The sequence below is a fragment of the Telopea speciosissima genome, chromosome 4 (genome assembly GCF_018873765.1).
Source record: "Telopea speciosissima isolate NSW1024214 ecotype Mountain lineage chromosome 4, Tspe_v1, whole genome shotgun sequence".
NCBI classification, from domain to species: Eukaryota; Viridiplantae; Streptophyta; class Magnoliopsida; order Proteales; family Proteaceae; genus Telopea; species Telopea speciosissima.
The window spans coordinates 13,994,350-14,017,993 of record NC_057919.1 but is presented as its reverse complement, the minus strand read 5'-3'; the positions used below and the strand labels follow the sequence as shown (position 1 = coordinate 14,017,993).

Below are 23,644 nucleotides of genomic sequence, written 5' to 3'. Positions count from 1 at the left end.
AAGAAGTGGCAAGAAAGCAAGCAACTCAAATGCTCCAGAGATTGTTTAGATGGTTCATCAATTCATCAATCAGTCGACAAAGGGAAGGCCCTGGTAGTATTTTGACAACCTATCGCATATGCAAGGAATGATTAATCATCCAGTGAATGCCATCTTCATTATCTACTGCCCAAATATAATGTGCATGTAAATTGTATTGCACAAAGGGGTTTAATAAATTAAGTTAGTAACCAGGTGTTTCATGTGTGTTCATGTCAGTTATAGCCTTTGCTTATGATGATAATGTAGTTTCATTGTGCTGGGTTTGTGTGTAATGGAGAGCAGAACCAAGACAACCATGAGAACTATTTTGGTACTGCTTTTTTTATCAACAATATTTAGACTAATATTTAACCCCCAAATAATAATAAAAAAATCCTTGAAACTCAAAGGAGCAGGTGGTGGCAATGAGAAAGAATGATGTCAAGCACAGGCTTCTTGGGCTTATTGTTCAGGTCCAAGACCCCTAGAACTTGGGAGTTTTCTGTTCCTCTTGGGAATTAGAGCTGTGTTTCACATTCCCATCAGTCTCTTGGTATTCTCAGGCTCCTCCTACTGGAGACTGGGTGTGGTTCGTATTAGAATGTTAATGGATCGTTGAGAAGTAATAGGGGTGGCTTTGGATGTTTAGTTAGAAACAGTTCATGAGCAGTTCTAGTGGTGCTTGCGGTGGGAACTAATCCATCCATCATTCAGCATGAGTTACAAGGGACTTTAGGTGGTCTTGGTCTAGAGCTCACCATAGGATTTAGGAAGTGTGTTTTCAATCTGATTCAATAAATGCTGTTGAGTTTATAAGTGGCATAAAGAAGGCTCCTGTGGCAAGTTTTGATGCTGCTAAATGACATTAAAAGGAAGCTGAACAGGCCGGAGTATTATGCCCTTTTTTTTTTTGGGTGAAAGGAGTATCATGCCATTTGATTCACTTACCGGAAGCAAATCAATCTCAGGTAGGGGGGACCACAGGGTCCTATAGAACCACCAACTTGATAAATGACACTTGGTAGGGTGAGGCTTTCCAATTTGATGACTGAAACCCTCAATAGCAACTCCCCCCCCCCCCCCCCGCGCACCCCAAATAATAATAATAATAATTCAAATAATTTCCTTGCTAAGATTCTGCTTGTTTCCAAGTAAAAGCCACATAAAGGAAATTCTTCAAATAGTTCCGTGCAAAAAATAAAATGTAGAACTAATAATCCTCTGAGTTGTCAGAAGTCCTCTTCTTCTCAGCTTTTGAGGATAAGCTCATATAGAAACATAGAATCTGTCGCAAAAGCATGTGCATTCATGAGCTCCACAGACCTATATACTGGCATTATCTTTATCTTTAAGTGTGTTCACCTTCGAGCTTCATGGCCAGGCAGCTGATCAACTTAACAGTAAAAAACTTCAATTTAATGCTCCAACTATGAGAGCTGAAGAAACTTATAAAATATTCTGGCATGGCCTTCTTTCAACAAAGCAAGCAGGCCTCCACTACACATTCCATATTGACTACACCATGTAGATCGGATAAACATTCCACTAGGGCTGGCTGTTGAATCTCTATTCCCTGAACAATGGAAGCTTAAGCTACAATGAAGATTTCAGTCACAAAACTTTTCTATGTGCAACAATCAGGTTTTACACAAGAAAGAATTGATGCCTATCATGACCAATCTAATTCTTGTAGTTTGATACAACAGCCCATACCGCCCCCCCCCCCCCCCCACAAAAAAAAAAAAAAAGATAGAGAGAACAGTGATATAAGGATGCCCTGCTTGTACATATGAAGTATGAACACAAGGATATAAGGCAATCATATATTTCTCACAAGGACTACAAAGAATTTTTGTTCTTCATTTGAGAAAAGCAAGGAAAACACTTACCTTACTTTTATGGGATATAAAAGGAGTGGGAATATCACAAGCTCAGGGTTTCTCCCTCTTAAATGACATGGTATTTTGGCCATCCAACATAAACTGCCCGCTCAAGACTTCATGGTCGCCACATTGTTTTCTGGGCGCAGATGATACCCTCCTTATCCTGTGCATAAGTCATTCGGATCTCCCAATGTAAACTTCTCAAGATTACCTCCAGAGGATCAAGTATCTCCACCTTGTCACGTATAATGGCCCAACCACCAGGCCGTAGTATTCGGTCCATCTCAACAACTATCCCCACCGGCTGCTTACATCTGCAAAGTCAATTTTTATTAGGTGTCAAAGACAATCAAGTATCGAATTTGGGTTTTGGATACATGATTCCTCTTTTAACATTCAAAAACCTCGGTTTTTCTCTGAAATGATGCAATTTACAATGCCTTGTCAAAACTCACAAAAAATGTCCTCTCAGATTTTTCCATACACATATGAAGCAGGCCGCTGGAGCAAGCCTTCCCATACCACTTAGATGGTATTTTATGAAGTTCAATAATTGAATATTATCAGCATAGCTTTCCACAAGTTGCACCAAGGCATTTCATCAACATATAAATAAACTATGGTTAAAGTTGCATAGGTTGCCTCTATGACATCTCTGAGAACTCAGAGTGATGCAGTGGAGCCAGCCAACCCAGCCCCCCCTAGATTTTCAGTCACATGATTCAGAAACTCAGCCAGCCACTCTGAAGGTTCCATAAGAACATCCAGGAGTCCTGTTTGGTATGATGAAGTTATTTCTAACTTTCGTTGAGACAGGTAAGAGTCTACCACCACATCATATTCATGAATTTTCTTTTCAATTTCTTGAATTTATAAACTTCATCTCAACCCTAGTGTCATTCTTATTATTTACAAACTGACTTCTTCTTGAATTTTCTTCTATTTGAATACCCTTGTGCAACCTCTATTTTTGACTGATTGATCCTAAACTCTAGCTGCAGACACCCCCCCCTCCTCCCAACCAAAAAAATCGCATTTGTTCCTTCCTAGTGACACTAACTGTGTCCCACAAAATGAGTCCTAACCGTATCATAAAATCGTTGATCAACACACCCAATCTCTGGAATTCTCAACCCTTACTGACCTAATTTTCTTTAACTTGTCCAGAAAATCAAGCAGCTGAGATGTTTTTGTGGAATGTCCTACACTAGAGACATTCATGTGAGTTTTATATTTTTGGAAGACAGCCAAAAAAATAGTCTTATACTAAGAAAATACTGGTACAACCTTGTATAGAATATTTTGGTATTAAATTATTAATATCTGCGATCCCAATCATCCATACTGACAGTCTGAGAGGCCACATCCCACATTGGCTTGATCCAAAAATCAGACAGAACAGATGTTCTAGCAATATGTTGATTGCCTGAATTTACTGTCATTGTTCATGTTAACACTATAGCCCGTAGTAACTGACTCAAGCTTCGGTCCGGAGACATCCAAGTGGTGGCCTATTAATCACATGACCCATAAAGATAGGAATGAAGGATTACTGAGTAAAACGCTACGCTGAAACTAATTACTGTTTACATATAATAACAGGATTCATCTCTCTTGAGGCATAATGAGCAGAGACATACAACGTGATAAGAAAGAAAAATATTAAAGAACAAGATTTATTCTTAACCTGTTCTTAAGCCGTGAGAAGAGGTGATCGGTATGCAGAAGGTCGTAGGATCTTGGGTAAGTGCCAAAAGACTCGCACCAGTCATGGTAGATGCCCAAAAGTCCGCGCTCATATATGACGGCAAGTGTTTCTGGTACAGTGACTGGGACCACATTCATCACCCAAACTTTCTGTGATGACAGAGCAGCTGCAAATCTGTATAGCCACAGCAACATTAGTATTCTGTTCTATATTAACTATTCACAAATTCACCCTTCCACTGTAATGGATCATTATTGAAGAAAAACAGTAAGCAAAAGAATAAACTACCCCTCCATAAACTCAAAAGAGATCATATACACATCAACATCAATTGATCAGGTAGTGTTACTTGTGTACCCTCCATAAATTGATTTCATGTCCATTACATTCCGGACACTTGACCAGTCAATTCCCATGCCATTGAGATAGGAATTGTTGACAATAGCCTTCCAGTGCTCAGTCTCTGCAACCACTTTCTCTTTGTTAGACAACCAATCAGGAAAAGTTTCAAGCCTCTTGGGCCATTCGTCAGGCCACTCAGTTCCACGTTGTTCAATAGCAACCGGAATGGTATGTAAGCAAGTCTTTATTGGAACATTCCTGATATTCATTTTTAAAGTTATTAAAAGGAAAATATACAATGAAATGTCAAGGCAAATGAGAGTAATGAGTGAATCTCTCTCTCTCTCTCTCTCTCTAAAGTGAAAAGAACAGAAGTTGTAATCATAAATTAAATCAATAACAATAACCATAAAATGTGCATGGCAGACCCATATTGGAACAAGAAAACACAGCAAAGGCAAGTTGTCCCAGCTTACCAAGCTGCATCTGGGTTCTCATCCTCTTTGCATATAGGAGGGCTTTTCTTCCTTCTCAACTCGTATATATCATTCAATTCTGGTTTCTGATATATCTTAACACCTAGTTCACTGACTTCATCCGTTTTATACGCCAGGATATTCCAACAAATTGATGCCGTCAATGAAGACATAGCTGAATTTTTTTTTTAAAAAAAATCACAAAAGAATAATATTCAATATAAAACTTAAATATATAAAAAGATGAAACAAAACTGTAGATAGGTCACATTGTCCCTAGATATCCCAGCCCCTAACGCAAGTATAATTATAAATCTTATCAAGAAAGAGGCTGTTACTTTAGTAGAAATACAGAAAATCCATACCTAAAAACAATTTATAAGTTTTTTGAAAAGATGGCTTTTCCAGTAAATCGTCCATTACTAAATAAAGTTTAAACACATGAGGCTGCACCTTCTTCCTCTTCAATGTTCTCATGTTTGGTAGACAATATAAAGTAACCCCCAGGTCGCAAAATCCTATTCATCTCTAGAAGTTTTTTCCCCTCTGCAAATAAAACAAATAAATAGAACTGTTAAGAATTTTATTAGAGATGAATTAAATATGGTAATAATGAAAGTGATAGAGCATATTCACTAAAAAAAGTAGGGGGGGGGGGGGGAGACAAAAAGTAAACCAATAAACACAAACCATTAGAATCCCAGCGTATGCCACATCCACCACAGTGAATGGCATCAAAAACACCACTAGGAAAAGGAAGCCTTCTTGCTCCAAAAGGGCTTACAACGGTAGGAAAACCACGCTCTAGAGCAACCTGTGCTAGATCCACTAGATCATCCTTCAAGCCCAATGACAAAGTTAATACCTCTTTTCCAAGAAGAGAAGCTACAAAGCTTGAGTCAGTGCATCCAATGTCCAGTACTATGCGAATATTCTTTCCCCATTCAATATCAGGTACCATCTGTCGTAGTAACCATATTTCAAAACACAAAATGAGTTTCCCATTGTCTGGTAAAATATATTAAAGCAAAAATATATCAAAACACAAAAACAACAACAAACTCAGCCTTATCCCAACTTAATAGGGTCGGCTACATGGATCCAATCAAAACACAAAAGAATCTTCAAATTTTGACACACTAAAAAGGCCAACTCAAGACATGTCCTTTGGAACTCTTGAGATCAACTTTCAGAAGTCCATGTGATTGCTTTAGAACGGGGCACCTAAACTACATGTAAACAGCCTTGGAATTAATGCTTAGATTATCTGATCGGAAAAAACAATTAAAAACTAATCAAACTAAAATAAGAAAGGAAAGCCAACTAGGACTAGGTTACCCCTAGTGGGTAACGTAGCCTTATCTCAACACTCCCCCTCAAGTTGGAGCAAAGATGTCGATCATGCCCAACTTGACTAGATTGGGATGAAACAGCTTCCCAGACAATCCCTTAGTGAAGATATCTGCAAGTTGATCAGTAGACGTCACAAAGGGAATGCAAATCAACCCTTCTTCTAAATTCTCTTTGATGAAATGCCTATCCACCTCAACATGCTTGGTACGATCATGCTGTACTGGGTTGTGTGCGATGCTGATTGCAGCCTTGTTGTCACAGTACAACATCATAGGAAGACGAATAGGAACACCAAGATCTTGTAGCAGCCCTTTAAGCCAGAGTAACTCACAAATCCCCTATGCCATAGCTCGAAACTCAGCTTCGGCACTAGAACGAGCAACAGCATTTTGCTTCTTACTAAGCCACGTGACAAGATTTCCACCTACAAAGGAGCAATACCCAGAAATAGACTTGCGATCTGCAGAACCAGCCCAATCAGCATCAGTGTATGCTTCAATCCGTAGATGACCATGCGTAGACAAAAGAATTCCTTTTCCAGGAGCTGACTTCAAATAGTGCAAGATACGAAGAATAGCCTCCATATGTGAAGAGTAGGGATCATGCATAAACTGGCTCACAGTACTCACAGAGACAGCAATGTCAGGACGAGTGTGTGAAAGATAAATCAGCTTCCCCACAAGTCTTTGGTACCGGCCTTTATCAACAGGCTCACCCTCTTTCTCCTTGAGTTGAACAGTAGGGTCCATAGGAGTATCTGAAGGATGGCAGCCAAGCAACCCGGTCTCAACCAATAAATCTAGGACATACTTCCTCTGGGAGAGAAAAATGCCTTTAGAAGATCTGGCTACTTCAATCCCAAGAAAGTATCGTAGTTTCCCTAGATCCTTAATCTCAAATTCTTGTCCAAGGAAGGTTTTCAACCATCTGATCTCATCACCATCATTGCCAGTAACCACTATATCATCAACGTAGACTATAAGAACAGTGAGTTTTTCACCAACCCTCTTTATAAAGAGTGTGTGATCAGCATTACTCTGCTTATAGCCCACAGAAATCATGGCCTTGTGGAACCTCCCAAACCATGCTCGAGGTGACTGCTTCAACCCATAAAGTGCACGCTTCAATTTACATACTTTTCCTTGGTTTCTATCACAAGAGAATCCTGGTGGAATGTCCATATACACCTCCTCATTCAGTGTTCCATTTAGGAAGGCATTTTTTACATCTAGCTGCTGCAAATTGTTAGAAGTGTTAGAAGTCATGTAACAGGGGTAGTTTAGGAACTAGTTACTTTACTAGTTGTCTTATTATGTAATTCTTTTTCTTCTTTATTTCTCTGGTACCTCCCTAGGGAGGTGATTGTAATTCTCTCTTTTTTATTATGTTTGAATCAATATAGATGAATGGAGAACTCTCTCCATCACAATCGATTACAACCAAAACTTGCTCTCTTCTTCTCTAACCTCTTCTCTTGTCTTCCTCTTCTTCCTTCAACCTCCTCTCCTCTTCCACTTACTTCATTAACCTAAATCTAACTTGGTATCAAAGCCGAAAGGTTTGAGAGTCAAATGCAGCTCCCTGTTTCCATTCTTTCCTTCTCTTTGAAATCCTAGGTCATAAAGGATTTCAAGGAGAAGCCTCTTATGTAAAGAATCTGTGATAATACTATGGAATAGGTTCAGGGTGATCTATTCTAGCCATTACAGCTCTTGTTTAAGCCTTGATGCAGCTCATTTGAAGATTTGAAGCCATTTCTGCTGCTCTAGGATTACCGCCAGCTTCCCATTGTAGCCTCTGTATCTCCTTCTTCCAGCATGTGTTTGAGCATTGGAATAGCTCTCTAGAATCGCCCAAGGATGTTCTTTAAGTACCTTGTGCTTCCTCTTGCTGCTTGAAGACCCAATCTGAGCATAGCTCCTTTTCGCAAGATCCAGTTTCTCCTTATTTGGGGATAAACTTAGTGATTGGAGTGGCCTATTAGAATCGTAAAAGGATCCTCTCTCAGCCTCTGGTGTCCTTCATTGATGGTTGTATCTCCTTGTTGAGCACAACTCAGTTTATGGTGTTCTTCCTCTACTCAGGTAAACCCGATAATGTTGTTCTTACATTTAGGGTACATTGGACTCCTTGTTTGGTTTGAGAGATGATAGTACACATCTGTATTTGCAATCTCGAAGCTTGTGTGAGCTATTTTACTCCGGAGAGAGTGTTAGGGTGAAGCTCTTCTTGGCTGCAGTCCTCTTTTTTGTGTTGGGAACTTTTTTTTGGGTTGAGTTTATACTCCCCATTTACTGTTGTTTATCCGGTTTATGGTCAAGTACCATTTCCCTTACATGATGCCTCAGTGCGAGTCTTCGAGCTTGGTTCGGCTGATTCACGCCCCTTCAATAGCTCCTCAGTTGGTTTATAAGAACACTCACCAACAGATTTCTTTTGTGAAGCTCGATGGTACCAATTACTTGGATTGGTCACACTCTGTGAGACTTTCTCTTAGGAGTAGGGGAAAACTTGGATATATCACAGGTACTATCAAGGCTCCTAAGGCTAGTTCACCCACCTTTGAGAAATGGGAAACCGAAAATTCCACAGTTATGACATGGTTAATCTTCTCCATGAAGCCTGAGATTGGGAGAAGGTTTATAAGGAAGGAGACTGCCAAAGCTATCTGGGATAGTGTCTCTGTAGCCTATGATAGAGTTGGTGACACTGCCAAAGTCTATCAGCTCCATCAAAGAATTCACTCCTTGAAGCAAGGTGATAGGACTATTTCTGAGTCCTATAGTGTGTTCCTTGGTCTTGTGGAGGAGTATGACCACCACAGGGACCTTCATTTGACCAACCCAGAAGATAAGGCTAAGGTGTATCAGACACTTGAAAAAGAGCGTGTACTTTCTTTACTTAGTGGTCTGAATCCTGATTAGGAGCCAATTAGACTCCAACTGTTGGGCCGGTCTCCTCTCCCTTCTCTTAGTGAGGTTTGCAGTCACCTACAGAGTGAGGAGACACGGCGGCTTACTATGACAGCACCTGCTTCTTCTCATGAGAGGTTTGCCCTTAATTCCAGCTCTCTTCAGGACACCCGTGGAGGTGGTAGAGGCCAAGGGCCTAACAGGGAAGAAGCCAGTACTGTAGAGACAGTTAGTGCCAGTGGAGTTGGCAGAGACAGATTCAAGTGTGATCATTGTGGGCGAACTGGCCACACCAAGGATAGGTGTTGGTCTCTTCATGGTTGCCCCCCCGGTACCCGTGGTCGTGGTGGCCATAGAGGGGGAGCTCGAGCTCATTCTGCGACTACTGAGGCTGATGCTCCACAGGATGACTCTACCTTTATGGATGCAGTGATCCGCAGGGTTGTTTCACAGTTGAGCACGTCCTCTACATCTAGTGTGGTTGGTTCCTCATCCTCCTCAACATTACAGGTCTCCACTTCGGCTTCCTCTGCCGCACAATCTTGGATCATTGACTCTGGTGCCACAGACCACATGACTGGTACGTCTTGTTATTATGATTCCTATACCATTTGTTCTGGTAAGGATAAGGTTAGGGTAGCTGATGGCTCCCTTTCCTCCATCTCTGGTAAGGGTAATATCCCTGTGACATCATCTATTTCTCTTAATTCTGTTCTTCATGTCCCTAACCTAACACTGAACCTTTTATCTGTGAGTCATTTGACGAAATCTCTCAATTGTTGTGTCACATTTTTTCCATCTCATTGCCTTTTTCAGGATTTGGTGTCGAAGAGGATTATTGGTAGTGGACATGAGGAGCAAGGGCTTTACTTCTTTGACCCTTTTTTGCCCACAGCTCAATCCTATGTCTGTGGCCGTCATGATAGTAGTTCTGTGGATTCTGTTATGTTATGGCATCGGTGTCTTGGCCATCCATCTTTTGTTGTAATGAGGAAACAATTACCTCACTTATTTTCTTCTATTGCCCCCTCTCATGTTTTTCAATGTGAACCATGTATGTTTGCTAAACATTGTCGGTCTTCCTATCCTTATCATGGTAATAGAACTGTTGCTCCTTTTCATATTATACATACTGATGTTTGGGGACCTTCCCCTACTACTTCTCTATTTGGCTATCGTTACTTTGTGTCATTTGTTGATGATTATTCACGTGCCACATGGACTGTTCTTCTGAAACATAAGAGTAATGTTTGTGAAGCCTTTCAGAATTTCTATCAAATGATCTTTACCCAATTTGAGACAAAAATTAAAATTGTCAGATCTGACAAAGGGGGGTAGTACATGTTTGGTGGTCTTCAATCCTTTTTTACTACTCATGGCATTATCCATCAGCTAGCGTGTGTTGACACGCCCCAACAAAATGGGGTTGTTGAGAGGAAAAATCGACATTTATTGGAAGTTACCCGTAGTCTCTTATTTGGCATGCATGTTCCCAAGACCTTCTGGTCTACAACTCTTCTCACTGCCTCCTTTCTCATCAATCGTATGCCTACCAAGCTTCTTAACTTCAAATCTCCCTTGGACACCTTATCTCCCAAGGTCTCTGCTTTCTCTCTTCCTCCGAGAGTCTTTGGTTGTGTCTGTTATGTGCATGTCAATATATCTGCTCGCACCAAACTTGATCCCAAAGCTCTCAAGTGTCTCTTCCTCGGGTACTCTTCTACTACCAAGGGTTACAAATGTTATCACCCATCCTCCCGGCGCTGTCTCATTTCTAAGGATGTTTCCTTTCTTGAGTCTGTACCTTTCTTTGTCCCTTCTCAGCATCCTCTTCAGGGGGAGCATTGTGGGAGTGAACAGGCTACTGATGACTTCTTTCTTTCCCCTCTATCTACATCTCCCTTTATGCTTGACATTGGAAAACACAGGACTGTAGATGTGGTTGAGATTGATGATCAACCAGGGGGAAATACTGAGTTGGTTGTTGAAAGTGGTTCTGGTAAGGAAAAGGATTACCACATTACATACCAAAAGGGTGAAGGCTTGCATAATACAAGGAAGAAGACCTACCAAGAGTCCTCCTCAGATCCAGATCCACTCCTCTCAATCAGGTGACACTCCTTCTCCTCCATCTGATTTGGACCTTCCTATTGCTATTAGGAAAGGGAAGAGAACTTGTACTAATCACATATCCCAGTTTGTCTCCTATGATGCACTTTCTCCTACAGGTCGTGCCTTTGTTACTGCCCTCTCTACTGCTTCTATTTCCAAGAATGTTAGTGATGCTATGTCTGACCCAAAGTGGAGACAAGCCATGTCTGAGGAAATGATGGCACTTGAGAAGAATTGTACTTGGCAACTTGTGGATCTTCCCAAGGGACGTGTCCCAGTTGGATGCAGATGGGTCTACACAATCAAGTATAAATCTGATGGCAGTATTGAGAGATACAAAGCAAGGTTGGTGGCTGAGGGATACAGTCAAGTCTATGGGATTGACTACCAGGAGACATTTGCTCCTGTGGCCAAGCATAACACAATAAGGGTTCTTTTATCCTTGGCTGCCAATAAAGATTGGCCTTTATATCAGTTGGATGTGAAGAATGCCTTCCTTCATGGTGACTTGGAAGAGGAAGTGTACATGCAAACCCCTCCAGGCTTTAAGATGCCTTCAGCTGAAGGGAAAGTGTGTCTCCTTAAGAAGGCTCTATATGGTCTCAAACAATCACCAAAGGCATGGTTTGAGCGCTTCCGACAGGCCATTTTGAAGAATGGATATTCCTAGAGCCAAGCTGATCACACCCTCTTTACCAAGCAGAGTAATGATATTATCACAGCTCTTATTGTCTATGTTGATGACATCGTGGTCACAGGAAATGATACTGTTGAGATAGGTAATTTGAAGAGCTATTTGGCATAGCAATTTGAAATCAAAGATCTGAGTCCCTTGAAGTACTTCTTAGGAATTGAAGTATCAAGGACCATGAAAGGAATCAACATATGTCAGAGGAGGTTTATTCTTGATTTGTTGACAGAGACAGGGATGCTAGGCTGCAAACCAGCAAGTTCTCCTATTGAGCAGAATCACAAACTAGGCGATGACTGTGGTCCTCCTCTTGTTGATGCGGGGAAGTATCAAAGGCTAGTGAGGAAGCTTATCTATCTCTCTATGACTCGGCCAGATATCTCTTATGCAGTAGGAGTTGTCAGCCAATTTATGCATGCTCCCAAGAGTGGCCATTTAGATGTTGTGTATCGCATTTTGAGGTATATGAAGTCCTCACCAGGGAAAGGACTCCTATATGCAAGACACAATCACTTGAGAGTGGAAGGCTTCACAGATGCTGATTGGGTTGGTTCCATTACAGACAGGAGATCTACCTCCGGCTATTGTACCTTTGTGGGAGGTAACTTAGTTACATGGAGGAGTAAGAAACAGCATGTTGTTGCAAGATCTAGTACCGAGGCAGAATTTAGAGCTATAGCACATGGGGTGTGTGAACTCATCCGGCTCAAGAGACTTGTTCAAGAATTGGGGTTTGACACTGAAGGACCCATGAGGATGTACTGTGACAACAAGAGTGCCATCAGTATTGCTCACAACCCTGTTCAGTATGACCGGACTAAACACATTGAAGTTGATAAATATTTCATTCGGGAGAAGATTGACTCTGGCTGCATTTGCACTCCTTTTGTGAAGACTGGTGATCAGTTGGCAGATATCTTCACCAAGGCTCTTGGTTCTCCTCAGTTTAGTACTCTCCTAAGCAAGCTGGGAATGCATAATATATATTCTCCAACTTAAGGGGGAGTGTTAGAAGTGTTAGAAGTCATGTAACAGGGGTAGTTTAGGAACTAGTTACTTTACTAGTTGTCTTATTATGTAATTCTTTTTCTTCTTTATTTCTCTAGTACCTCCCTAGGGAGGTGATTGTAATTCTCTCTTTTTTATTATGTTTGAATCAATATAGGTGAATGGAGAACTCTTTCCATCACAATCGATTACAACCAAAACTTGCTCTCTTCTTCTCTAACCTCTTCTCTTGTCTTCCTCTTCTTCCTTCAACCTCCTCTCCTCTTCCACTTACTTCATTAACCTAAATCTAACTCAAATCCCATCCAAGGTTGACTGCACAAGATAATAACAAACGAACAGTATTTAACTTGGCAACAGGTGCAAAAGTTTCCTGGTAATCAATGTCGTATGTTTAAGTGAACCCTTTGGCCACGAGTCGTGCCTTATACCTATCCACAGTGCCATCCACCTACTGTTTCACCACAAACACCCATTTGCATCCAACGGTTTTCTTCCCAAGTGGAAGAACCACAAGCTCCCATGTGTTTTTTTTTTTTCAGGACTTCCATTTCTTCCTTCATAGCTGCCTTCCACTTTCCGTCTGATAAAGCTTCCTGCCAATTGTTAGGAATACGAACAGAAAAAAGAGAGGAAACAAAGGCACGAAAGGATGGGAAAAGGGAATCATAAAAAACAACATGAGATATCGGATGCTGAGTGCAAGATCTGACACATTTGCGAAGAGCAATAGGTAAATCAGGAACATTACCAGGTGGAGAGGCAGGTTCTGGATCTGGGTTCGGCAATTGGATGGGTACTGGAGCAACAGTTGATTGGACCTGCTTATGTTTCCTTGCATAGGTCTTCATATTACTAGCATCAATCCTCCTCTGAAATTCACTAATAGTCCTCTGGACAGGAGTCTGGACTAGGGTAGCTTGCTCCCCCTGAATAGAAATGGTCTCCCCCTATATAGGAACCTCTCCCCCTGACTCAGGGGAGTACCAGGGGCAGGCCGAACTGGTTCAGACTCATGGTAAACAGACTAAAGTGGAGGTGGAGAGTCAATAATCAGCACATCTTCACTAACACTCTCCCCCTGAAGAGGTGGAGACACATAATATGGAACATTTTCATAAAAGACAACATCCATGCTGACAAAAGTCCTGCGGGATGGAGGGTAGTAACATTGTACCCTTTTTGGGTAGCAGAGTATCCCAAGAAAATGCAGCGGAGGCTACGTGGGTCAAGTTTACCAGGGGACCTTGTATCCCTGGCATATCAAACGCAACCAAAAACTTTAGGTGGGACTATAAAGGAAAAAGAGCCAAGTAATAGCTCAATAGGGGCTTGCGAAAGAAGAACCCGACTAGGCAACCTATTAATTAAATAGGCTGCAGTAAGAACAGCATCCCCCCAATAAAGGGAAGGGACATTGCGAGCAAACATAAGAGCCCTAGCCACCTCCAAGAGGCGGCGGTTTTTTTGCTCAGCCACACCATTTTGAGCTGGAGTATCGACACAGCTGGTCTAATGGAGGATTCCATATGTAGCAAGGTATTTTTGGAACTGACCTTCCATATACTCTTTCCCATTGTTACTCCTTAAAATTTGAAGAGTGGCATTAAATTGGGTCTTAATCATTTGATGAAAGTGCTGAAAACATAAAAAAACTTCACTTTTTGTGTGCATAAGGTATACCCAAGTGAACCTAGAATAACAGTCAATAAAAGTGACATACCACCGATGGCCAGTTAGGGACGCTTTCCTACTAGGCCCCCACACATCAGTATGAACAATATGGAATAAGGAAGAGGATCTTTTATTAGAAATAGGGTAAGTTGAACGTATCTGTTTAGCCAAGACACAAGGCTTACAAAAAAAAGTCTTCCTTATCACAGTTTTTAACTAATGCAGGAAATAAATTGGATAAAGTACCTAAGGGAGGATGGCCTAGTCTGGAGTGCCATTTATGTAAGTCAGGGGAGAAAGATGCCGAAGGTAAAGTCTGAGTATGTTTAGGATCGCCATCAAGTAGGTACAATCCACCATGCACTTTACCCGATCCAATCATCTTCCCCGAGTCCAATTCCTGAAAGACACAGTGAGTGGGAAAAAAAGTCACTATACAATTCAGGGATTTAGTGATACTGCTAATGGAAAGAAGGTTAGTTGTAAATTTGGGAATATGCAACACAGATGACAGTGTAAGAGAAGGAGAACAACCAATGGATCCTTTCCCTGAGATGGAGGAGAGGAACCCATCAGCAATTTTAACTTTATCCTTACCAGAAGCAGGAGAATATGTATTAAAAAGACTGGAAGAACCTGTCATGTGATCAGTAGCACCAGAGTCTATGATCCATGGAGTGGATGCTACTGATGCACAATGACCAGCAAAGGAAATACCTGTACGGCCAAAGAAGGAACCTGAATTGGCAACAGACGTAGTAGAGGCAGCAGATGTGTTCAGCATACGACGTAGAGCCTGGAGTTCTTCCTGGGAGAACCCGATGTCAGCAGTGGGAGTTGGAGCTACACTTTCAGTGTGATTGGCTTTGTTTTTAGACTTAGCACGACCACGGACCACGTTTAGCCTCAAAATCAGCTGGCTTCCCATGTAATTTCCAACACTGAGCCTTAGTGTGATATGGTTTGTGACAATGCTCACACTTAACAGGCTCTTTGGTAGTAGAAGTAGCAACACTGTCAGCAGGAGCAACAGGAGTGGAACCAGCAGTCTGTAAGGCTGATCTCTCAACTTTGAGAGTAATCATCATGGCAGCCCTGCGTGTCTCTTCACTGTGAACATAAGAAAAGGTCTCCTCTAGAGTAGGGAAAGGAACCCGTCCAAGGACTTGCACCCGAATAGGGTCATAGTCATCATTGAGGCCAGCCAGGAAATCATAGACACTGAATTGGTCTACATAGGTGCGATAGGCAGTAATATCAGCAGCAGTAGTAGGCTGAAACCGAGCATAGTGATCCAATTGTTGCCATAAACACTTGAGGGTAGCATAGTATTTGGTGACAGACATCTCCTTCTGAGTAGTGTTTTGGAGTGTCTTCCTAATTTCATAAACCTGAGCACCACTACCTAAACGACCATAAGTACCCTTGACAGCTATCCATATTTGTGTAGCAGTGTCAAGGAGAAGATACTGACTAGAGAGGTCAGTGGTCATAGAGTTTAGAATAAAGGACATTACCATTGCATCATTGGCAGCCCATCTAGTACGAGCAACCCCTTCTTCAGTAGGTTGTTTGGTGGTGCCAGTAAGATGGCCAGTGAGTCCCCTTCCAGCCACTGTTAGGGATAATGATCTGGTCCAAATTAAGTAGTTTGTACCATCAAGCTTTATGGCAGCAGCAAAAGGGAGAAAATCAGACCTTGTTTGATCTCCTCCAGAAGTAGCAGTAGTCACCTCTGAGTCACCCATGATTCAGCCAAGCAGTAGTAAAAATCAGATCTTCAAAAAACCTGATTTGAGTGTGAATAATGGGTTTTGACATTGCAGAATTTTCAGCCTGCAGAATGATCTGAAACTGATGTCGAGTTTCCCTCTAATAGTAGGGAAGATAGCTGCCAAAAATTAGCTCTTTCTAATAAGCCAATACAAAGCCCTAAATTTTTGCCAAATTTAGGAATAAAATCTGATTGCAGAAACCTTGATTGCAGGAAAAAGATGCAGAATTGGATCTAAACCACTGCTGCAGTCTTCAATCAAGGACTGGTGCAGACCAATAATAGCAGGAACCAATCTCCATAAGTGCAGACATCAAACTCCAGTTGAAAAATAGTTCGATCTCCAAGGATGGAAAAAACCTGCCGGCAGAAATAGGTCACACCTTTGTTCTTTGATCTTCAATGAGGTGACATTGAGGGCAGCGACTAAATTTGCATTCTATCACCTCATAGTTGCTGCCCTGATGGAGAGAAAGAGGCCAAGAGTGGTGGAGAGGAAAAAAAAAGGAAAAAACCAGAAACCGAGAAGGGGGAAGATCAGAAAAAAAGAAAAAACTGAGAAATAAGAGAGAGGAGAGAACCAGAAATCGAGAGTAGCTGTTCCTAGATCAGATTAGGCTTTGATACCATGTAAACAGCCTTGGAATTAATGCTTAGATGATCTGATCGATCATCCCAGCCTCTTATTTATAGTAAAAACAAATTACAGCAAAGATAGGAATCCCCCCCAATCCTATTCCTACTAGGAATTCCCACTATAACTAGGAATCCCAAATAGGAATCGTATAGGGGAGAAAAACAGGGAAAAAACAATTAAAAACTAATCAAACTAAAATAAGAAAGGAAAGCCAACTAGGACTAGGTTACCCCTAGTGGGTAACGTAGCCTTATCTCAACACTACATTTCACTACTTGTAAATTCCAGTGGTGTAAAGATGATTGACTCCTTTCTCTTACCAAACAGCTAGCCTATAAGGCTCTAAAAAATAGATGTAATCTTTTCTATGTTTTATAATATATCTTTTCTCTTTTGCCAATAAAAAAAAAACCTACATTTGGCAGGTCTTCAGATATCAACTGGTATTCTATACATAAATAGCTAACCACCAATTACTGCAACTTGTTATCAAGTCAATCATAGCACACTGTATAAGACAATTTATTATCAAACCCAAGTTTTCCAGTAGTAGTTAATATTATGTAGTTGTAACATGCTGCAACACTTTCAACCCTTATGTTTATTTGTTCAAGAAGGATGAGAGTTAAACATCCTCTCCTAAATTAAGAGGTGGTAGGAAAACCACTTCCTTCCTAGGTCCTGTAGAGTTCTGTTGGTTACACGCTGGACCTTAAAACTGATTCATTGGAATATAGGTCCATCAGTGAAAACACTTAAGGAGAGAGTCAAAATTGCTTTTCTGAGAATCAATTCACAAGCATTACTATGATTGGCTGCCCTCCTCCTCCACCAAAAATTTGAATGAATAACCAACTCTATTTATAAAAGAAAGAACACAAACTGCGATCGGGGGAGCAGAAATTCAACACAAAAGGAATAAAAGAGCAGCACATGGGAAAAGGCTTTGTTATATGATATTTCCCTGTTTACATATGACCTCCATGATCAACCCACTGTTGGCCAATTCATCAGCTTTGGAATACCAAATATTGCTTCTAATGGAATGAGATAATCCTAGACTAGCCAAGCACTCTTTCTTGCCAAATAAAATGCATGTATTTCCCAAGGACCTATCTTCCAGAGTTCATCCACCCAATCACCTAGGAAGTCTCAACAGATAGCACCCAAAGAAGGGAAAAGGCCAAGACCAAATACGATAGCATTTACTCCATTGTTATTGATTCAACCAAGCCAATTAGGCGTAGAACACCATCCCTATATTACCATCTTCCTCCCATGGTTTGCCATTGGACTTCACAATAATTTGAAGGAAACTAGGAGCAATAACAATACAAGAAATTGGATGGCAGTTGCATGGTCCTCCCTATAGTCCCTTAAAACTCTAGTCAGGGTGTTCATATCCTCAAAAGAGGAGAAGGAGTCTCTTTGCTGAGAGAAGTGCTCAAGGAGATGTTGTATTTAGTGGATAGGAGGTGACTTTGTAATCCTCTTCTCACCTTCACAAATTTGTTTCCACTTTTACCAATAAATTTTACAATTTCTTACTTAACCAATAATAATTAAATGAATGATGCAATATATATGAATTATTTGAACATTGCTGTGTTACAGAGGCATTGTGACAAAATGTGACACTCACCTCATCAATAGATTCAATGTAGTTAAGGACCCCACCCTTGAACTCTGACTGGTCTTGAGGGAAAGTAAGATATTGTTCAGATTCAGTTATCCAACTCCTTGTCTTGATGAATGCACTAAGTTTCGGATGTGCCACGTTGCCATATAATATCTGCAAACCACAAAATATTATCGAGCGAGAAAACAAACAACAAATGGTATTCCTCTTTAGACAATAAAGGAGGGAGGGGAAAGAAAATCGAATAATCTCCTCATGTACCTTAGATTTGCTCTCAGGCCAATGCACTGGAGATTGATAACCCCCAGAAGGAAGAGGAACGAGACACATAGGAGGTGTTCCAGGACAACTCCTTTCCCGATGTCGATAGCTCTGCAGCGTTTTTGTGGTATGCTCAATATCAATACATGGAATGTAATTGTATTTGCTCCTTACATTACATAGTTTCCAAGTGTATTGAGCTCTTGAATCGAACACTGGCCCCACCTGCTTTTTCTTCTTCCCTGTACTAATTGGTTTCTCGGTTTCTTCTACTATCTTCTCCTCATTTTGCTGGTCTCCTGAGTCATTCAAATCACTATCCTCAATCACCCTGCCATTTTCTTCCTCAGAATCATCCACTTCTTCTTCTTCTTCTTCTTGTATCTGGCCCTGATCCTCTATCTTTTGCGGGTCCTCATTGTTTGATCCTTCTGATACACTAGTAGCATTGGAGAATACCCGATCAGCTTTCTTATCCTTCTTCCCAGCATTGTGATTAGTATGATGGGAAACATGCCCACCACCCTTTTCCTTATCTTTCCCTCCCAAAATGGATTTGACAGTGTTATCACCACCTTTGGGTGCTTCATTTCCAACCGGCTCTCTCTTCCTAGGTAGCGCCCTTGAATCTTTTTTCTCATCCGCCGAAAAACTTTCCTTTATGTCACCAAAGCTACTTCTTTGGGAGACAACAGATGAAGACGATAAAAAAGTAGACCAAATAAAAATGAAACAGAGACCCAACAAGGCCACGGCGATAAACTTAGCACATAACCCATATGGGCGTTTAACGAGGCGGAAAACCCGTGCCACCGCCATCTTACTATAAATCAACTAGTAAGAATCCTGGATCTTTATCAAGGATCCAGCAAGATTTCCACCCACAACGCAGAAAATCCTTCAAGCAGCAAGAGGGATCCACACGTACATTTATTGAAAGAAGAGAACTCAACCTGAGTTTCAGCTAAACGCAGAAGATATCCACCAACCAAAAGTAGAAAAATCGATAAATTCCCTCTAAAAGGCGGAAATTGCGGATACCCAGATTCAAAAGAACACTGAAGATGAAGTGCAGCACTGCAGCTGGTTTTTCTTTACATACATAAACAACAATACCGCTGCTGCACAAAAGAACACCAAATTTGCAGGGAACGAATGGGGAAGAAGGAAAAACAGAGAGAGAGATTTGTTTATTTATGAATTGATGAATTCTTAAAATTAAGTCACAGTTACCTTCAAAAGCTGGTCTCAGGTCACATTGTCGAGGCAGTTCTCAACTGAGCAGTCTGAGCTCCCTCCTCAATCCCTTCTTCAGTAATAAATACACGGGAAGAGTATCTCCAGTCCAGAATCCAGATCGCAGCAAAAAAAACCTCAGCAACAAAAGGGAAAATATGCGCTTTCAAGTTTCAACGGGCTTTAATACTCCATATCTGAAAATTTTCTTACAATAAAGTAAGAAAAATCCAACACCCTACAGAATCGGAGAGTAATTTAATCTCCGTATCCGGATCGGATCGGTGTTTCGGATCGATATCGCTCAGGATCATCATACCCAAATATGACGCTTTTGTCCCTGTTTTTTTAAAACCATTTTTATCCTTATCCGTACAGGTGTATCGGGTTGGTCTCAGCCCATACTGATCCGTTCCAGCCAATATGGACCGATCCGAGATTAAGAACCATTAGCCACTACATTATGATGGTTGTTGTAGTAGGCTTTAGTAATTTACATTTGAGAACGTTCACTAAAATAAATACTAAGGCTAGAGTTTTTGAACACAGCTGTGCATCATGCACAGTCGCACACAAAAAGTTGGATGTAGGGGTGTAAATGATTAGCCGAAATCCGTTTTCGTATCTATGTCTGTATCCATTTAGCACTATCCGAATCCATCTGAAAGCTAAACGGATGCGGATACGGATAGGCTATAACTATCCGAAAAGCTATATTTACATGTAAATGGATAAAATATTCGATCCGTATTCATTTTAGCACTATCTGAATCTGTCTGAAAGCTAATTGGATGCGGATATAGCACTATCCGAGCTGAATCCAATTTGTTTACATCCCTAGTTGGATGAAGATAATGGAGAGGTCAAAATGACCAAACCCCCTCCTTAGTTGACGAATGTTTCTTTCCCCATGTGTGACTGTGCATGGACATACAATCTTATTTATTCTTCACCCTCTATTTTATTGGATTTCTGGTTTACGATCTTATTTTTTTATTTTTAAAAAATATTTGAAAAATCAGGTTTTTCAATGCAACTTGTCTTTTCACAACCTAGATCAGGATGAATCAATTTTTTTTCTTATTTTTTAATATTTTTCTTCTTCTCCTTCTCCTTCTTTGAACGAGGGGGGCCTAAGGTTATAGTTGCTTCACATAAAAAATTTTAGGATTTTGTTTAATTGAAAACCAAACTTATGATTTATGAATAGCATATGACTCAATTAAAATAAAACCACACTCGATGAATTTCATGTGACTCGAACAAAAACACCAAATCGATAAAATTCAAAGTGACCCGAATCTGATCTAATCGTTTCTTAAACTTGATGAGTCTTCATGATTTCTGACTAGATTTCATGATTAATTTGCTTCTCTTCATTGTTTTATTAGTTTCAGTAGCAAGGTTGGCAGTGGGGGAGTTCTAGGGGAGGGACACTTATGCCAACACATAGTATGGCTTGGCATTATTACAAAAAAAAAATCCCCTTAAAACACTTTCTTTATTCAGTCTTAAAAGGTAGGGTGGTTGAGCCTTTATTTTTCTTTTTTTGGTAAAATGTGGTTGAGCTTACTCGTATTAAAAATAAAAAATAAAAAAATTGACGGTTGAGCTAGCAAAGGTTATGCAATCGTTTTCATATAGAATGATGAGTTACAGAAAATGCCCAGTCATTACTTAGGTGGGAGGTTTTAATGCTAAAGATTGTATTTAATTAAGTAGTTTTAAAGGAGTACATTTAAGCCTATTATTATTAAAAACCTTTAGTGTTAATTGTTAATTAACCTGCTATTGTCCTTTACAGTTAAGAGGAATGTAGGTATGCAAAGTGCCCATATCCCTTTTAAATCATTTTAGACTCAAAACAATTCAAATTAGCCGTCCTTAGTATCAAGAATTTGAATTTTAGACTCAAAACATATAAAGGAGGCAGGATCCCATTCTCGTACGAGAATGGTGACCGAACTCCATGAGGTATCAAAAAAAATAATGGATCCTTCTAGGTGTCACTATGCCGGGTGAAATATGTGAGGTCTTCTATCACATGGACAAACTATGTAATGTAAATGGCCTCCAGATATACTAAAACCGGCAACTCAATTGAATACTTATAGAGCTACACATACTTTATAATATGTAATTAAGAAATTATGTAATATGAAACTCAACCTAATATGCATTCTTCCTATTCAGACTTATTTTTTGCATGGGGGATCTTCGTCACCATGTGGCTGCTCAATTGAGCTTAAAATTTTGTGAATAGGTAGTCTTTAAAGTGACAAAATAAGCTTTGATACATGAACATACATGGGATGGTAATTAATTGAATTTGAACGTCAAATTTGACATGTGACTTACTCAAAACATTTCTTAATATCTAATTGTCGAAATTATCATATCATCATTCCACATGACACAATTAAATATGTAGAACACAAAATGCTTTTTACTACTTCTTTTATGGGAAAGAAATCCCAGTCTGGTCCTCTAGAGCCTACACTTGCTCGATGGCCAATGGGAGCACGTGTGCAAGCATCGATCTGGGCAGAATTTTCATCTTTCCATGGGGGCAAGGCAGTACTATGTCTAGACACGGCCGCGCAAGAGCCATACTAGCCACAGGACCAGGTAGCGTTCTTTTCCCATTCTTTTATTTATTTATTTTTTCAGGTCTTACTACAATGCGGGTCCTCCATTTTATAAAACACAGCAAACAAGAACTGTGGCCCCTTGGCCGTCCTAGGCACTCCATGGGTCCATATTGAAAACTTATCTCCTCCAGTTCTCTGCCTGCCCAGTTCCCCAATGCTTCTAATAAGGGAGGTGTGGATCCCACCCGGGGATCTAATTAGAAAATTAGATGGGAGAGAGTTTCCTGCACTGCCAGTGTGCAAACTAAACCAATGGTTGTCTAGAAAAAATTATCATTCATATGGAACCCACAGATTCAAAGTAGGAGAAAATTTAACCAAAAACTTCTGTGACGGAAATTGCACTCATTTGCTCCCATTTGGTGAGGGGACAAAAAGCCCAACCTCCCATATGCCCATTGGCTTGGCATGGGAGATATGCCAATGCACACAGGCCTCGTGTAGATCCCTCCCCCAAAATATAGAAAAATTCAATGCTATAGTATATATTGGAATTGCATAATATTGGAACATATTAGGTGGTCATCCTCTTCCATATCAAATATCCCCATTTTCTTTTTTGAAAAAAGGAGCTACTTATGAGCAGGAAAAGAGCTAATGGAGATGGATGAAGATACAGTAAGACAAGAGGAGATTCCTAGAGTATAAGGTGTTCCCCTTGATCTTTAGTCAAGACAGATTAAGCCAACAAATTTCTTTTTTTTATCGAAAAATCTCAACGTCCTCGTTGAGAGTCACTCTCTGTGATATCAAATATCCCCTTGAGTTTTGTAAGATTGAATGCCTAGAGATAGATAGATGCTCATGCTCACTTTCTCGCTGAAGTTCTTTGTATGAATATACAGTGATTGAACATGTCACCATCCCATATCCATAACCTCTACCTCTCCATCTCCTGTTCCAAAAAACAGATGGAGTCATATATAATTTATGAAGTTACAAAGGGAAGACTTCATAACCAAAAGGATCTTATCTCATACAGTTTTCAAATTTGGGGGATGACGAGGAAAGCATATGAATCTCATGCTGTAGCCCTTTTATTAGTGGGAAGATGATTTGAAAAATAGATTCCATGATAACAACCACTACTCTTTCTTGCAGACTTTTTTTCGCTAAACATATATAAAAACATAAAAGATGTTTCACAATAACTTAGGTATATCTATTTGTGATAACAAGACATGCAAAGCATCCAAGAACAAATTAAAATGCACATCTAGTCATTAACTAATACTATACAGCATTTACTAATTTCAAAACTCAGGG

The 23,644-nt window shown here is 40.3% G+C and overlaps 1 protein-coding gene and 1 long non-coding RNA gene across 2 annotated transcripts; both read right to left on the bottom strand.

Moving 5' to 3' along the window:
* Positions 1-1,822: 1,822 nt before the first annotated feature.
* LOC122657843 (probable methyltransferase PMT28) lies at positions 1,823-19,766 on the bottom strand. The gene is made up of 9 exons (XM_043852635.1): positions 19,725-19,766; positions 18,492-19,343; positions 18,234-18,383; positions 5,121-5,391; positions 4,884-4,976; positions 4,431-4,605; positions 3,970-4,212; positions 3,592-3,786; positions 1,823-2,218 (listed from the first exon to the last, which is right to left on the bottom strand). Exons 2-9 carry the CDS (start codon positions 19,308-19,310, stop codon positions 2,020-2,022), a joined length of 2,145 nt encoding a protein of 714 aa, XP_043708570.1. The 5' UTR covers positions 19,311-19,343; positions 19,725-19,766; the 3' UTR covers positions 1,823-2,019.
* Positions 2,509-2,720, bottom strand: LOC122657847. Its single transcript, XR_006332375.1, has 2 exons — positions 2,647-2,720; positions 2,509-2,559 (listed from the first exon to the last, which is right to left on the bottom strand). It is a non-coding gene; the product is annotated as an uncharacterized LOC122657847 (long non-coding RNA).
* Positions 19,767-23,644: the final 3,878 nt, after the last annotated feature.